The 17,497-nt window shown below is 45.3% G+C and overlaps 2 protein-coding genes across 2 annotated transcripts in view; one reads left to right on the top strand and one right to left on the bottom strand.

Annotated features, from left to right (window-relative positions):
* Positions 1-2,972: 2,972 nt before the first annotated feature.
* Positions 2,973-17,497, top strand: part of NID1 (nidogen 1) — an 81,174-nt gene continuing 66,649 nt past the window's right edge. Inside the window, exon 1 of the mRNA XM_084828188.1 lies at positions 2,973-3,998. Coding sequence (XP_084684314.1) covers positions 3,795-3,998 — 204 coding nt within the window. The 5' untranslated portion in view covers positions 2,973-3,794. The remainder of the gene's footprint in view (positions 3,999-17,497) is intronic.
* LOC146359826 (uncharacterized) lies at positions 11,684-13,160 on the bottom strand. Its single transcript, XM_084829619.1, has 2 exons — positions 12,901-13,160; positions 11,684-12,369 (listed from the first exon to the last, which is right to left on the bottom strand). The coding sequence occupies exons 1-2, from the start codon at positions 13,158-13,160 to the stop codon at positions 11,961-11,963; spliced, it is 669 nt and encodes a 222-aa protein (XP_084685745.1). The 3' UTR covers positions 11,684-11,960.

Here is a 17,497-nt window from a genome sequence, read left to right as displayed (position 1 = left end):
GTCCTACTGTGTCTAGTGTGGCTTACTCCCTTGTAAGTGTGTTTAGGGTTGCAGCCCCAAAGTGTCTGCAGTGCTTCATGTTATTATTCTGTTCCTGACCTTGCTATATAAGGCATACATACACTATGATGAATCCTCAGGTTGGCACACAGGCCCTCTGTTTTGACTTGACTGTAAGATACAAGCTGAAATACCTTTAACTGAAAAGCCAGCACTATAAGTACATATAAAAGACATGCATATCATTCCTTTCTCTGATTTTAGGGGGGGCCCTACCTTCTCACCTGATTTTGCAGTCGATGTTCATATTTCAGTAATGTCATATATATAGTACAGCAGGGGTGGGGAACCTCTTTCAGCCTGAGGTTTCCATTTCAGAGAAGCTCTCAGGGGCCGCATTCTGATGGTGGGTGGGGCCGAAGGCAATGTGTACTGCACCCTGCAAACCAGTGATGTAAGGCATAGTAATGTATGGCTTCAGGTTGGTGAGATCTACAGACCCAGCACGAGCTCTCTTGCCCCCTAAATGCAGTACACCAACATATTTTAGCTTAAAACCTTAGGAGGAGCCTCTTGTTGAGGGTGAAAGAGGAGAGTGCAAAAGCTGGTCTGAAACTCAACATTAAAAAAACTAAGATCATGGCATCTGGCCCATGATTTAACTTATATGCAGAGTACATCATGAGAAACGCCAGGTTGGATGAATCACAGGTCGGAATTAAGATTGCCAGGAGAATTATCAACAACCTCAGATACACAGACGATACCACCCTAATGGCAGAAAGCAAAGAGGATCTAAAGAGCCTCTTGTTGAGGGTGAAAGTGGAGAGTGCAAAAGCTGGTTTGAAACTCAACATTAAAAAAACTAAGATAATGGCATCTGGCCCAATCACTTCCTGGCATATAGAAGGGGAAGAAATGGCAGCAGTGACAGATTTTATTTTCTTGGACTCCAAGATCACCGCAGACGGTGACTGTAACCATGAAATTAAAAGATGCTTGCTCCTTGGGAGGAAAGCTATGACAAACCTAGACAGCATAGTAAGAAGCAGAGACATCACCTTGCTGACAAAGGTCCGCATAATCAAAGCTATGGTTTTCCCAGTAGTAACGTATGGCTGTGAGAGCTGGACTGTAAGGAAGGCTGAGCGCCAAAGAATGGATGCTTTCGAACTGTGGTGCTGCAGAAGACTCTTACGAGTCCCCTGGACTGCAAGGAGGTCCAATCAGTCAATCCTAAAGGACATCAACCCTGACTGCTCATTGAAGGACAGATACTGAAGCTGAAGCTCAAATATTTTGGCCACCTAATGTGAAGAGAAAACTCACTGGAAAAGACCCTGATGCTGGGATGCTTCCTCCCCCATGCCCATGCCAAGAGAGCCCACTGCCGCCTTCAGTGGGTGTTCTAGAGAGCCTCGCCAGCCATTCTCCCACTGTGGCATTTGCTGCAGCAAGAGATCAACCAGCAGGGCTGTCTGGTTCAGCCACCAGCTGTCTGCTGCTGTGGGGCTCTGGATCTCTCATGAGATCTCAGCCATGTCCCATGATATCTCACAAGATCTCGGCCATGCCCCATAACATCTTGCGAGATCTGCCCTGTATCTCTTGGCCAGGTCTTGGTAGGGATGGCAGAGAATTCTGCCACGGATTCCAGTGAGGCTGTATTCTAAAGGCCCCCCGGAATCTGTGGCGGAACATCCTCCTTCCCCCCGTGGAATCCCCCCGGGACGGAACTTACCTGCGGTGGATGCGGCAGTGGCAGCTAGTCTCCTGGCCGGCCGCGGCCGGGCTGCTACGGCCACCATTTGCGTCCTTGCAGCTGTGATAGGCTACGCAAGTATTTATTCACGGCTAACCCCCCGCCCAAAACCAGCATACGCAAATGGCGGCGGCTATGGCGGCCACCATTTGCGTTCCCTATTTTTCGCCGTTCTAGCCTACGTAAATATTTACGTAAGCTATTATGGTGAAAAAAAAGGAATGCAAATAGCACCCACTACTAAATATTTATGTAGGCTAGAACGGCGAAAAATAGGGAACACAAATGGTGGCCGCCGTGGCCGCTGCCATTTGCGTACGCTGGGGTTTTTTTGGCTTGCCGTGATAGGCTACGTAAATACTTACGTAGCCTATCACGGCAGCCTGGCTGGCAGCACTCCGAGCATTTGCGTCCGCAGCAGCCTGTCCGCGGCTGGAACTCCGGCTGCGGACGGCCTTGGCCAGCTGCTCTGCGGAGCCGCCGTGGAGCGGAGCTGGCTGGGCAGGATTCTGGGGGGAAGGACTGGATCGCCTCCCCACTGTCAAGGATTCCGGGGGGAGGGACGGAGCATCTCGCCCCCTACTGCGAATCACATCCGCGAAGAGGTAAGTTACTTTTGTACATCCCTAGGTCTTGGGAGAGCCCCACAGCCACTCATGAGAACTCACGAGAGCCCTGGTGTGGCAGCAAAGTAAAGAAGGGGGATGGGTGCAAACGGTGGTGGTGGCAGTGGCAGGGGGGAGGGAAGGAGGGGTGCATGGCAGCAGTGGTGGTGGCAGGAGGCAGGGAAGGGCACATGATGGCGGCAGCAGGAGGGAGGGGGTGTGGCTGTGGCAGCAGCAGGGAAGGAGGGGCATATGGTGGTAGCGGAGATGCGAAGTCTATTTTAGGCGGCAAGAGAGCTCACACTGGGTCTGTAGATCTCACCAACCTGAAGTCTGCCCACCAGTGGTTGGCACACACCTCTCTGTCCTCCCACAGAGGGGAATGCCCAGGAGGCTCCAGATGAATGGCCAAGGAGCTGTTGTTGCTGCTCAGTTGCCCCTGAAGGAGGTTGCCTCACACTGTGTAATGTGTCCAGGCAGACCCCTGGAACGTGTTCAAACAGCATCCAACCAACATATGGAATTTACTCCCGCAGTGTGATAATAGTTATTAGCTCAGATGGCTTTTTAAAAAAGGATTAAACAAATTAATGGAGGATAGGTTCACCAACAGCTTTTAAAAAACACTATAGATAACAAGCAGTTGCAGGGATCGAATAATACCGTTCTAAGTGCTCAGAGCAACCCGGACCAGTCCATCTTGCATGGGCTTGATGGACCGTGATGTGATCCAGCAAGATAGTTCCTCGTATAACGAGGGGTATTTTCTACATGTCAATAGTAAGATAGGAAGCCGCCTCATACAGGCCCTGAGTCCATCTAACCCAACATAGTCAACACTGGCTGGCAGAGTCAGACCCAGGGTTCCTCTGAGCCTGTCTTGTCGATACTGACCGGCAGTGGCTCTCCAGGGTTCCAGGCAGGAGTTTTTCCAGCTCTACCTGGAGATGCCAGGGACCAGACTTGGAAACTTCTGCAAGCAAATCACGTGTTCTACAGGGAGCTGTGGTCGTCATGCCTTTATCTGTACGAATGTTCATGGTCTTAAGGGGGGAAATTAGCTTTTCTAGAGCGTGAGGGCGGGTAACATGCCCCACATACACAACTGTCCTCGTGGGGGAGGGCGGGAAACGTCTCTGGGTTCTGGAGGCGGAAGACCGGGTGAGCCAAGATCAGTTTTGCTCTCTTGGGGATCTCGACGGGTTTGGGATGCAGAAGGTGGGAGGGAAACAGAAGTCCGTTCTCCTATTGCGATAGGGTGGGTTTTTAAAACACTCTCCGTTGATTGGTTGGCTCCCCATCCCAGCAAGCGTCTCCCCCTCCTCTTTTTGCTACGCAGCCCCGGCGGGGTTTAAAACTTGCAGCTTTTTGGACTGCTCCGCCGTCTCGCCCTGGAGCTTCTCGGAGGCGCCGGAAGGAGCAACAGCATGGTCAACTTGGGGGGCTTGGGTTTGTGGGCGCTGCTGGCGCTGGCGCGGCCCGGGGCTTGCTCCCCTCGCGAGGGCTTCCTCTTCCCCTTCGGCTTGGAGCGAGGCGACGCTGAGCTGCAGCCCGGGGACGACGTGAGCTCCCCTGCTTTAGAGCTCAGCACCCCGCTGCGCTTCTACGGCTCCAGCGTCAGCTCCCTCTATGTGAGTGCGCGCGCGCGCGGGCGGGGAGAGTGGGCTGTGCGGCGCGGGAGGGGAGGAGGAGCGGAGGGTGAGTCCTGGCAAGGACAAGAACGTGAGGGGAGGAAGAGGGATCGTCTGTGGGAGGAGGAGGGGGGCAGTGAGCAGCTCCACGGTGGAGGGCTGAAGGCTGGGGGTGCGTGGGGGTGGCTGTCACCGCCGCAGAGCAATAGGGCTGGAGGGGCTGCCGTTGCTCGGGCTGTCGGCCAGCGCGGCCAAACGCAGCGCAGAGGAAAGGGCTCGCTGTGGAGTAGCCTTCCCCAGCCCGGCGCCCGCCAGAAGTGTCGGACTACAGCTCCCAGCTTAGCACAGCTGGCTGGAGAAGAAGGGAGTTGTAGTCCAACACAGCTGGAGGGCACCAGTTTGGGGAAGACTGCTGTGGTGGGTGGTTTGCTCCGTTCCTGAAAGGGGAGAATTGTTGGGTCTCAACCCTATTTGGAATTCCTACCCTTTGAGTTGGGAGCCCTTTTCTCTACTTCCAAGTGAGTAGCGATGGCTGATTTGTGTTTCCTCCCTGGTGAGGGAAAGGCTCAGAGCCTCTGTCGTTGCCTCTGCGGGAATTACTTGTAATTCATACGTCTCACGGTTGAGCCTTGTGACTGGAAACTGATTCCTGGGAGAAGACCAGGCACATATTAAGCCCTGGTATGCAGGGTTCCAAATAAACATTCTTAAAACAAAAGGCACTCCCTTGTGTCTGTAGTTCTCCTACAGCTGCGTGTTCTCTAAACCAAGCAGCCCCCCTCGTATTCCCTGACGTGGTTGGGATGTTCGGTCATTAAAGACTGATAGGAGCAGAGTTCATCCCATAAAATGGACAACTCCTGACAAACTGCATCGCATATCAGGAGAAGATATGTAGGAACAGGTCAAGGAGGTGATTGCTGGGTAGGAAGGGGAAAGAACTGGCCAGAACTCCTTTGGCAATGAGAATAGTTTTGGGGTGGTTTTTTTTCTAATTCTAAACAAAATAGAAAGCAGATGGGCTTTGCCTTTCCAGGACTTCCAAACCCAACTGGAAGAGGCAATGTTGCTCTCATTTCAGCAATTTACTCCACTGCACTCTAGGTCATGCAAATAAATTATGGCCGTATCCTTTTCTGTTTTAAATAATTGGCATTCCTCTCTTGGCACTGTATCAGGCAAGGATTTAGTCCATGGTGGTTCTTTTCTGCAGAACAGTGGATTAGTTTGTTTGCTTTGCTTATTCGAGGCGTGACCTTACTCTCTCAGTACAGTAGAGGTTGGAACTGAGCTTATTTTGCTACTCTTCTGGTTCTCAGAATTATGCACCTTTTGCATTTTTGCCTCATTTAAAAGGTCAAATACTGTAAATGCTTTGAACAGTGTGACTGTATTTGGACGTAATGCCAAACCATAGTTTGGCATTATAGGAATAAGTAGGCACAAGCTTTGGGCTTGCATGCTTCCTCCTCCCGTCCCATGCAGCAATTAGTAGGTTCTAGTCCTTGTTTGTGGCAAACCATAGAATCATAGAATAGTAGGGTTGGAAGGGGCCTACAAGACCATCGAGTCCAACCCCCTGGTCAATGTAGGGGGTTGGACATAGTTTGCCACTTCAACAAAACAGGCAAATGGTGGCTTGCACTTGTCTGCAAATCAGTTTGGCTCGTGACCCTGGCTTGCAGGCAAGTGAAAGCCATAGTTTTCCTGTTCTAACAGAATAGCAAAATATGGCTTGTCACAAACAAGGATGAACATTTACTCAGTGCTGTGTGCAAGGTAAGGAGGAAAGAGAAATAGGAATGCATGAGTCTGAGGCTTGTACTTGCTCATTCTTGTAACACTCTACCAGGGTTTGGAGTTACATTTGAACACACCTTAGTTCTTATTGGCACAATATGCTGATGTATTGCTGATGCTTACCTTTTAAAGCCCACATGGCTTGAGACCCAAGTACTGGAGGTACCATCTTCTCCCATATCAGTATACCTGAGTATTAAAATCAGCATCTCAGACTGCCCTCTGGATACATACCCCCACCAGATTAGGTAAGCCAGGTGACTGGAGATGGGACTTCTTTTGTTTGTGGTATCTCATTTGTGGAATTCTCTTCCTAGACTGGTTTGCCTGGCATCACACTGCTATCTTTCAGATGCCATCATGTGAATATTGTTCCATTTTACCAGGCCTTTTGAATCACTGATGTTTCATCCTTGCAGTTGTTGTAAAGTTTGCTGCTGGCCTTAATTATTGCTTTATCATTGTACTGTCAAGCAGCTTTATAATTAATAAGTGCTCCATCCCTCCCTTTGCAAGACCCTTTTATGAACTCTAAGTCACCTCCCCTGCTTACACAACATCTTGTTAATTTCTTCCTAGACAAAATAGACGCTGGCCTTCATCTAGAGAAGAAATCAATTGAAATTCTTGGGATATAAGTAATGATGACTAACTTCCCATTGATGTCAATGGGCCTTTAGAGTTACTTTTTTTTGGCTAATATATTCCTCTTTAAATCCCATCTCACTCTATCATCTTTTGCATCCTGCCTCAAAACATACCTTTACAATGCCCTATTCGTGTTCCCTCTTGCTCTTACTCCCAAGTGCTGCAGCCTGCAACAGGAGCTACGCTTACTAAGTGGCCTTGGGTTGTGGTAACAGTTTTTGCAGTGCCACCCTACTTTGCAGCCTTGTCAGGATGAAAATGCCAACCTGAGCTTCTTGTTGGAGTGGCAGGAAACAAATGTGATATTGTAGGGATTTGGCTCAGTACAATACCACCAAGGCTGATGGTGCTGAACCATATTTAGACCAAACTACCATTCCTCTATATCTATATCTGAGATGTTACACATAATTTATTCTTGAGGCTTCACAATAAGTCTTTAAAAAAAAACCTAGCATGTAATACACACTTTGGGCTCCATGTTTAACACACATTAGTCAAGTAACTAGACTAATTCTCTTGCATCTGTCTAAAAGCCATAGAACAGTGGCCAGAGTTGGACCACCGGACTGGCTCATCTGGTCTGCGGCGCCTCAGGTGAAGCCCCACCCCCTCAGAAGGGGAATGCAATGGAGGAGCATACATGGAGGGTGACAGAGGGGGCAACCTGTGCTGAGTGAAGCTGGTGCCTCTCTGGGCTTTGTTCCATCTGGTCTTTCCCCAGCTGGAAAGAGCCCACACAGAAGCTCCAGCCGGAGGTTTGGCTGCGGACAAGATGACGTCAAGGGACGGGGCTCACCCCCTGATACCATCTGGGCCGCAGGGGGCTCCAGAGCCAAAAAGGTTTCCCACCCCTGCCACAGAATGTTGGAAGCAGCATATGTGCTATTATTGCTTTGGATAACTCTGTTATGTACTTGTTCTGAGTGACCTTAGCCAATACTTTCCTTTATTCTTGTGGATGATCAATCTAAAGCGAATGTTCCTAAATACCCTGTGGGAACCTGCTCATGAAATTATTCCAGTACAGGTTGTACAGGTAATCCATTCTGATATAACATTTTCTGTACATGTTCATGGCATCACTTAAACTCATTACATATGCAGTGTATGTTGTATACTGGCCTCGCTTTGAGAAGATGGCTTGTGGAGTATGTTCTGTTCTTTAAGTTATATTTTTTGGAAAAAAATGTTTTTAAGGAAAGTGTGTTCTCTCTATGCCACTGGGATTGGGTGGGACAGAACAAAAGTCTAAGCAAAGAAAACAAATGTATACCAGCATGAATAGTCAGGATATGGAAATATTTCATTAAATTTAATATTGTTTGATTGTATATATCAATAGTCTAGATTTTGAAAAAGCCCTTGACAATTTATGTTTTAAAATATAACTCCCAGCTGCATTGTGAGCCAAACTAATCCCTCTTACAGTAATTCTTGAAAGCATCAGATAATTCAGAACATTAGCCACAATTACAACGACTTACGTTGCAGATCTTGACAACACTTTTGTATGAGTTCACTGATCTTGTATGTTTGTAGGATTCTGCCTTATGCTCAGTGAACCATTGGTCCATTTGGTCCTTACAATTTCTGTCTAACAGCAACTCTTTACAGCTTCAGGTAAAAGTCTTTCCTAGCTCTGCTACTGGAGAGCCCTTGAATGGCAACACCAGGGCTTGACTTTGGGGTCTTGTGCTTGCAGTGCACATGCTGTGCTGCTGAGCTATGCCTTCTCCTCTTCCACTGAGCTATGGCCTCCTGAAAATAATTGCACAGCACTCATGCACATGCTAATGTCCCTACATTTTGTGGCTGAAGCGCTAAGAATTGCATTGTTTGAAACACTGGGTTTCTTCTCCAAACTCCTGTATTATTCAACTAGCCGCTTTCCCTTCTCTACTATTTCCTCCTCTTCCTGCTTCTTTTTGTAAATTTCTTTAGCTAACTGTGGCAGAACTATGCATAAAGTGTGTGGCATGTTTTCTTACATCCCATAAATGTAGCTTAGTCATCTATGTAATTCAGAAGAACTGCATCCTAAAAATATATCAAGATGTTGTATTCTGTCAAATCAAATGGAGTTATACCTTAAAAGGAAATGATGAATGATACAATTGTTATTGTCTCCAGACAATGACTGATGATAAGCATTTTTTTCCCTCCTACATGGCATATAAATATTAGTCTGTAATAATAAGCAGTCTTACTGTAAAGTGAATATCTTGGTTTGGACAGTCAGTTGGTTATATTTGCATTTAAATTCATGTTCACTCATACATTAAAGGGATGCCTTTACTTAATCAGACCTTAAATGTATTTCCATACTTAGATTCACTGAGGAGTAGAGTCATTCCTCATCATATTGAAGTCAGTGGCAAAATTCTCATTATTAGAATCTGGACAATACTCTTAATTACTAAACTATGGTAACTTTAACATGTGTTTATTCATTTTATGTTAACCTGTATAATGACAAATGTATAAAATAGGAAACCACACTATCAGAATCAGAGGACTGTGGGTTGTAACAGCATTTCTATTCACCCTAAAGCATTTGGTGGAAAAGAACAAGTTCTTGGGCAAGGGGTGACTGTGGCAAAGAAGAAGACAGAAGAGAGGAATCCAGGGGATTACAAAGGACAGATATTAATACCCTGGCATAGAGTTCACCTCCTGAGTCCTGACCTACGTCAGTCTCTTCCCACATACGTCAGTCTCTTCCCACATACGGCTGCTAGGTTTTCTGGCAAAAGGGATAGGGAGCTTTTGACTGGTGCTTGGAGAAGAAGCACTGGCTTAGTCAGCTCTCAGTGCTCAAAGGACCTTTTCAACTCACAACAAGAGCTGCTAACCCTAACCTTTAATGGTCACAAACCTCTCAACAGGACTCCATGCGAAGAAAACCGTAAAAGAAGAAAAATATAGAAGAAGGGCACAGCAAGTATGGGAGCCATAGTATTCCAAAAATACTAAGCTATGATGCAAGTAGTAGTAACGTCAACTGGGGAGCTTTATCACATGGTGGATGTTCCCTACTTTGGGCTGAGTACAAAAAGGGCCACAGTTGTAAAAACCGATAAGAAATAAGCAAAAAAGCACACAACTGTAAATAGGTCAGGTAATAATAGTATAATGTTATAACAATATGAACACACAATGAACGTAGTGGGTGTTAGTGATCTATTTAAAATAGATTATTGTTGGAACAATATAATTATACATATGAAAACAATATGAATACAGTTGTACATATATTGGAAGATATAACAGAAGCATCTGTATCACCAATAAAAAAAAGGTAAAGGTGTCCCCAGCCAGTCGTGTCCGACTCTAGGGTGCGGTGCTCATCCCCGTTTCTAAGCCGAAGAGCCAGCGCTGTCCGAAGACGCTTCCGTGGTCATGTGGCTGGCATGACTGAACACCGAGGTGCACAGAACGCTGTTACCTTTCCCGCCGAAGCGGTACCTATTTATCTACTTTATTTATTGCAATTTCTTGCTTTCGAACTGCTAGGTTGGCAGAAGCTGGGACTGAAGACGGGAGCTCACTCCGTCACGCAGCACTCAGGTCTCGAACTGCTGACCTGCCGACCTTCCAGTCTGCAGTTCACCGTCTTAACCACTAAGCCACCGCGGTCCTAATTTGTTCAAAGGATCTCAAAGTCCATCCAAAAAGTCTTACAGGAATCCGGTGTAATCCTGTTTCGCATATGAGTTGCTTCTTTAGATAAATAACTGTAAAGATATTAAGATATTAATATCTATAGTCACATATATATATATGCACACACGTGTGTGCATGCATATGCACATACATGGTATTTATAATATTTATATTTACATTAGTTGTCAGTTATCATAATATGTACATGTACAAAAACATTCAAATAAACACAAACGTTCTTGTTAAGAATTGTTACCATAATCTTATCAAAAATTATTTACATGAAAGCGGGGCTGTACTTTATAAGCAAGGAAATAGTTTCAACTCACTGTCCTTAGACTCAACAAAAATCGCTGTGGCAGTATTGTAATCTGAATAGTTTTTCGAATGAAGCCGCTTAATCCGCTGGCACAGCTTGCATTTTGTCTCATAGAGCTTCACAGAGCTGAGAAAGAACAACACTTAAACCATATAGTATCAGTGCATTACTGAAAAATTTCTTTGAAATGAGACAAAAAGTAACCAAACAAACCTCAAACCACAGGCTGACAATTTCTCCTGCTCTAACGTCAATGAGTTGAGTCAGCAGCTATGAGCATACCAATTTGTAGCAGGTTTTAAATACCCAGTGTTAAAAAAAGGCTAAGTCATCCACATTGCTGTTAAAGGTATAGTGTTTGGCTTCATATGCCATCAGAAAAATATCCCCAGTACAAATGTCTTCATATATTACACAAAAGATGCCAGATCCAGAGAAACATTCAAACCTTTAGGAATCACAGACTGTAGTCTGAAGATCCACTCTGCCTCCTTACATAGCAGTAAATTATTATAATCTGCCCAGTTGTATTTATGAGAATAAATTCTATCTATAGGAAGTTAAAGTCCTCATGCGTATGAACCCGTTCTGCAAAATGTTGCACCAAGGGAGCATCCAAAAAGCGGTTTCTTAATTTGGACCGATGTTCAATAATCCTAGTTCGAATGGTACGAGAGGTTTTTCTTACATACAATAATCCATATGGGCAAATAATAACATAGATAACTCGGTCGCACAATTAGAAAATGATGCAATTCAAAACGTCGATGATGCATGGGATGTTTGAAGACTTTGATTGGTAAGGAAAGATCACTTACAGAGCAGCCCCCACATTTGTAATGCCCATAAGGTGAAGTTACATGTGGTGCGGATGAATCAATATCCGAGTGTACTAGATGGTCTCTAAGGTTTTTTGTCTGTCTAAATCCTATATGTGAAACATTGCTGTATCCAGGTATATGGTTTACTATATGCCAATATTTATATATTGCTTTTTTGATAGAGAAGGACAAATTGGAATACTCCAGAAAGATTGTAATCTTATTATTAGATCTCCTATCAGGTGGATTTAATAATATAGGTCTAGAGACTGCATCTGCTCATGTTTAAGCATCCCTTATTATATTCCTTTGTTGTTGTTGTTCAGTCGTTCAGTTGTGTCTGACTCTTCGTGACCCCATGGACCATAGCACGCCAGGCCTTCCTGTCCTCCGCTCTCTCCCGGAGTGTGCTCAAGTTCATATTCATTGCACTGGTGATGCTATCTAGCCATCTCATCCTCTGCCGTCCCCTTCTCCTTTTGCCTTCAGTCTTTCCCAGCATCAGGGTCTTTTCCAGAGAGTTTTCTCTTCGCATTAGGTGGCCAAAATATTTGAGCTTCAGCTTCAGTATCTGTCCTTCCAATGAGCACTCAGGGTTGATTTCCTTTAGTATGGACTGATTTGACCTCCTTGCAGTCCAGGGGACTCATAAGAGTCTTCTCCAGCACCACAGTTCGAAAGCATCAATTCTTCGGCGCTCAGCCTTCCTTATAGTTTCACATACTCATGATATTGTGAGGAGTTCCTCTTGAGACGTAAATATTGTCCATATGGTAAATTCCTATGCAGATGCACAGGGTGGAATGATTCAAAATGCAAAAGAGAATTCCTGTCAGTCGGTTTTCTGAATCCTCTAATGTATAGATGATTTTGTCTGCAGTATACCTCTGTATCTAAAAATGAAACATTCAGTGCATCAAAATGAGAAGAAAATTTTATAGTAGGATGTATGGTATTGATCCAGGTCAAAAATTGATGTAAAATGTCTTGTTTCGAAAATATTAGAAAGATATCATCGATGCAACATTTATAAAAAAGAAAATACTTATAAAACGGATTGAAATTAACATTGCATATTGGAGTGTCCTGTAGGGATGCCATGAATACATTAGCCACACTGTCAAGGGTTCCTTGGAGGCCTCTCTCAGTCTAATCCAGTAGCCAAGTCCAGACACAGACAAAGGGATTCTTTTCAAAGCTTTATTCCTCTTTTACAATTTAACAACTCTACCGTTAGCAACTAGATATGAGCAGCAGAATACCTATGCCCTACGTTGGAACAGTTGGTCCCCGTTTGAAAGGGAATTACTGGCAGACCCCTGAACTTAAGGACTAGGGAGAGTCCCTCCCCTTTTCCCTTGGATCCTCTGTGTGCAGCCGTTGTTTGCGCGCCAACCGGGCACTACGCCTCCTTTCTGTGCCCTCCATTTGGCGCCGCTCTCTGCGTTGGTGTCGCGCGTCCATCAAGTCTGCTTCCTGCGCTCTGTCACTCCCAGGACTGCTATCTAAGCTAGGAATGCTGGTGGGAGGAATCTCCATCAGCTGTTGCCCATGGAAAAAGGAGCGCGCTCCTCTCCCAGGAGCGACTGCTCTTCCTCAGAATCAGAGCTACTCTGGGATTCTATGGGCTCAGTGTCTACCCTGACACACACTAGGGGCAAAAGGACTCCCCATTGCTACTCCTCTAACTTGAAAATAAAATTGTTGAGAGAATCTGAAATAATTTTTCTCAAGAATGATGTCCACTAATTCCATAAGGAAATATGTTGGGGGGGGGGGGAGATCATCCCTAGCATCAAGGAAAGATTCAGCTATCATACATGTCTCCTCGTGTGGAATATTGGTATATAAGGAATTAACATCCATAGTTACCAAGACAGCCTCTGGAGGAATTTTCATACCCTCCATGTTATTAATGAAGTCCCTAGTGTCTTTCAAATACGAAGGAATCCTGATGACCAAAGGACATAGAAAATAGTCCAGATATTGCAATACGGGTTCCAAAATGGAATTAGAACCTGAGACAATTGGGCGACTGGGAGGTGGAAAACCAGGCTTGTGTATTTTAGGAATGATATAGATTACAAGAACATGTGGATATGGGTTCTGAAGGAATTTAGAGGTTTTTTCATTAATCAGCCCCGAAAGCATCGCTTCAGTTACCGTAGTAGTAATAATAGAAGAAATATGTTTAGTAGGGTCATAGGAAATAGGTAGGGATGGACGAAAGTCCCTTACCTGTCCTCGAAGCTTGCTTCGCGGTGGGGGGGAGGCGGTTTGCTTCTCCCCCCAAAGTTCATGCGATGAGGGGAGGCGCCCCACCTCGCCCAGCCGAAATTCAGGCCGGGCGGGAGGCGCCCCATCCCTCGCCGGCGAAATTCAGGCCGGGTAGAAGCGCCCTGTCTACCCGGCCGCGAAAAACAAACAAACACCCCCATGATAGGCTACATAACAATTAACGTAGCCTATCACGGCTAGATTTCCAAAGTCAGCTGTGATAGGCTACGTAAATCGTCACGTAGCCTATCACGGGTGACTTTGGAAAAAAAAAAAGTGTGTACGCAAATGGCGCCCGCCATAGGGAGCCGCCATTTGCGTTCCTTATTTGGTCCCTGTAGTCTACGTAAAGATTTACATAGACTACGACAAAAATAAGGGCAACGCTATTTGCGTTGCCCTTATTTTCGCAGTAGTCTACGTAAATCTTTACGTAGACTACAGGGACCAAATAAGGAACGCAAATGGCAGCTCCCTATGGGGGCTGCCATTTGCGTACGCGCTTTTTTTTTTTCCCAAAGTCACCCGTGATAGGCTACGTGACGATTAACATAGCCTATCACAGCTGACTTTGGAGATCTAGCCGTGATAGGCTACGTTAATTGTTACGTAGCCTATCACGGGGTTTTGGTGTTTTTTTACTGCACTTGTAATGGCGGCGGCGGCAGCCGGTCAAAAGACCAGCTGCCACCCCCGACCCTGACGAAGACCCGACGAACCGCCGCCGGGACCCGCCGCCGGGAGGGACATTCGTCAAAGGTAAGTCCCATACGGGGGGGGGGAGCGGAGAATTTCACCGCCGATTTCGGGGGGCCGAATGCGTTGGCACTCGGCCCCCCGAAGTTTCGGGGAGCAATTCTCCCCCATCCCTAGAAACAGGTTTATAACAAGAAGAATCTTGTAATTGTCTATGAACCTCTTGCATGTAATCTTCCTTGTTAAGCACCACAATGGCACCACCTTTGTCTGCGTCCTTAATCACTATAGACTGATCCTTAGCCAATTCTTTCAAAATGTTCTGATCCTTCCTTGATAGATTATACCATCCTTCCATGGGCCTATGTTCAATATGTTCTATATCCCCAAGGACCAACTGTTCAAAAACCTGAATATGGGGACTAGTGATAGCTGGTATAAATCTCGAACTGCGTTGGAAGGGAGAAGATCTTGACTGTTCACTTTCACCAAAGAACTCCCTCAATTTTAATTGTCGTATAAGTCGAAAAAAATCAACAGGTATGAAAGGTATTATATCTGAGTGTGGGAACAAAACTCAAACTTAATATTCCCCACAAGGGCATTGTCACTGGCATTGTATCTTGCTTTCACTTTCATGCAAATGACTTGTCCACCACTAGTATTCAGGAATGTTGGGATTCCAGGATGCAAGGCTTAAAGTTGGATTTGATCACCATCTTTATGTCCAGCCCATCTCTGACATTATAAGAACATAAGAAGAGCTGTGCTGGATTGGACCAAGGCATTCTGTTCACACAGTGGCTAAACAGCTACCCATGGGAAAACCACAAGCAGGACATTAGTGCAACTGCACCCCCCTGCCTAAGTTCCCCAGCAACTGGTGTACATAGGTATACTGCCTCTGATACTGAAGGTACCCTATAGCCTTTAGGACTAGTAGCCATTGATAGCTTTATCCTCCAAGAATTTGTCCAGTCCCCTTTTAAAGCCATCCAAATTGGTGGCTATCACGACATCTTGTGGAACTGAATTCCATTGTTTGACTAGGTGCTCTGTGAAGAAATACTTTATTTTATCTGTCCTGAATTTCCCACCAGTCAGCTTCATGGGATGACCCTGGATTCCAGTATTATGAGAGAGGGAGAAAAATGTCAATAATTTCCATAGTGGTTTAGTGTGTCATGAGCACAAACTCCATCTGGGGGCATGAAGGTGATACTGCTTTCCTAGTCAGACCTGCTGAGTCTCCCACAGTAGTGAAAGGTGTAGTTGTCAATTGGAAATGACTACTTCTCGTGTTTCATCCACAGTGCTTTGTCCTGTTTCTGGATTACAATTTTGTTATTCATGCCAAACTTGCATTCTGGCATCCAATTTAGGTACCTCTTCATCACCGCTCTGCTAGGTACATGAGCGCTCAAAACCTTGTGGTGACATTAGCAAGTTCACTCTCTTCAGTATATCCAGGAAGTGTTGATTGCAATTATTAATGTCTTTCAGACTATCTCAGAATTCTGAGGACAACCATAGTCCAGGATTTCACCTAATTCATATATAAGCACATAGTTGTTCTTGATGTTTTCTTCAAAGTTGTTCCTTGTTGCTTTCTTTCTTAAGTAGGCAGACATCACACATCTTAGAGGAGGGGAGCACAAGTTGTGGGCTGCAGGGAACCCCCCAAGCCCTGTTGTGCAGCCTCCCAAGACCCCCAGCTGTTGCTTCTGGTGCAGAAAAAATTAGGTGGCAGTGTGACCACCGAGGAATTCCCAATGTTGCCACTGGTCCCTGCACTTCAGACACCCCCCCCCCCATCACCTCCTTCTCCCAACTCACTTCCCTTCTCCGTTAACTTCCAAACTTCATTTTGCTTGCACAGTATCTTCCCATTTCTGGGAGGACGCTCTACGAGCTGCACTCAGAGGCCAGGAAACATAGAGTCCTCTGCAATTGGCTGCCAGATTGTCTCCCAGAAGATCTCTCAGCCCTCTCAGTGATGCTGCCAGGGGACAGAGGAGTGCACTTTTTAAAAGCAAGACAAGAATTCACTATGATGGAGTGGAGGGGGTCTGAGGGAAAGGGGAACATTAATTAGGTTGTAAAGTTAAATGAAATTACCTAACTGGGGGAAATGGTGGAGGGATATCAATTTAAAGGAACATATATAAAAGGAATTCTAAATGATAAATGGCTGGGTCCAAGGGAAAGTGAAACAAAGGACTTCATAAATGAATAACAGTCATTAAGTTGGAGAATTAATTTAAATTGTGTAATTGGGAGAAATGGTGGAGATGGAGGGATATCATCGTCAACTTAAAAGAACATATCTAAAAGCGGTGATAAATTATAGCAAATGGCTGGGTCTGAGGGAAAGCGAAACCAATGCACATCATAAATGAAGAATAACATTAACTTGGAGAATTAATTTAAATTGCCAAATTGGGGTACATGGAGGAGGTGGAGTGATACCAATTTAAAGTACATCTCTAAAAGCAATTATAATTATAGCAAATAAGAGTGTTGTGCAAACACCTATCCCTGGTAGTGTGTTTGTGTATGCTGCATGTGTGGTCCCCGGGGGCTCTGCCAACCCAGGATGTAGCCTTTGGGGCCAAAAACATTGTGCGCTCCTGTCTTAGAGGAACTTAAAGACAGTGGCAACCTTTTGCTTAGTATGGTGAGTCATATAGATGCTGAATTGCTTGACATGGAAGAAACTGGGGCAGGTGATGTTTATTTAGTGCAGACCTCACCAACCTGGTGCTCTCCAGGTACTTTGAATTACAAACTTATTTAGGGGATTTGTCAAAGCAACTCATAGTATTAATAAAATGCAATGAATACATTAAAAACCATATATTCACAACAAAGCAAAAGCAGCCCAGGTAGAGTAGGAGCAGGAGCCTGGAGTTGGCTCTGCCTCCCTCCCTCTGCTGGATTCCTTCCTACAGGGCAGTTAGTAGCAGATGGCCTTGCTGTGGAGGAAGGGCGGTCCAGAATAAGCAGCGGTCTTGTGGTTTTTTTCCTGCCTTCCTTTCCCTGCTGATGAAGGGAGCATGCTTGCTGCTATGCATTGATGACATTAACCTGAAAGCCATCCTCTGCATTCCACCCAATGTCATCTTGGTCAATTTAAAAGCTAAGGTATAAATTGTTTAAAAGAACACTAAAATCCCATGGGATTTTAATATGGAGGAGGTTTTAATCTATCCTTTCCTTATGATCATAAATGAATAGGCCTCTACCAATCATGATGGAATCTTATAGCCAAA

This window comes from Heloderma suspectum, chromosome 1 (genome assembly GCF_057233095.1).
Source record: "Heloderma suspectum isolate Gila_16-S chromosome 1, 16-S_ref, whole genome shotgun sequence".
NCBI classification, from domain to species: Eukaryota; Metazoa; Chordata; class Lepidosauria; order Squamata; family Helodermatidae; genus Heloderma; species Heloderma suspectum.
This window is presented reverse-complemented; position numbering and strand designations above follow the sequence as displayed.

Excerpts from the sequence above, each read along its gene's own strand:
- LOC146359826 (XM_084829619.1), bottom strand. The coding sequence starts at position 13,160 with ATGGAGGGTATGAAAATTCCTCCAGAGGCTGTCTTGGTAACTATGGAT. Across the intron at positions 12,370-12,900 it reads AGTCCTTTTGCCCCTAGTGT|TGTGGCTAATGTATTCATGG; the intron begins GTGTCAGGGTAG and ends AACCCTTGACAG.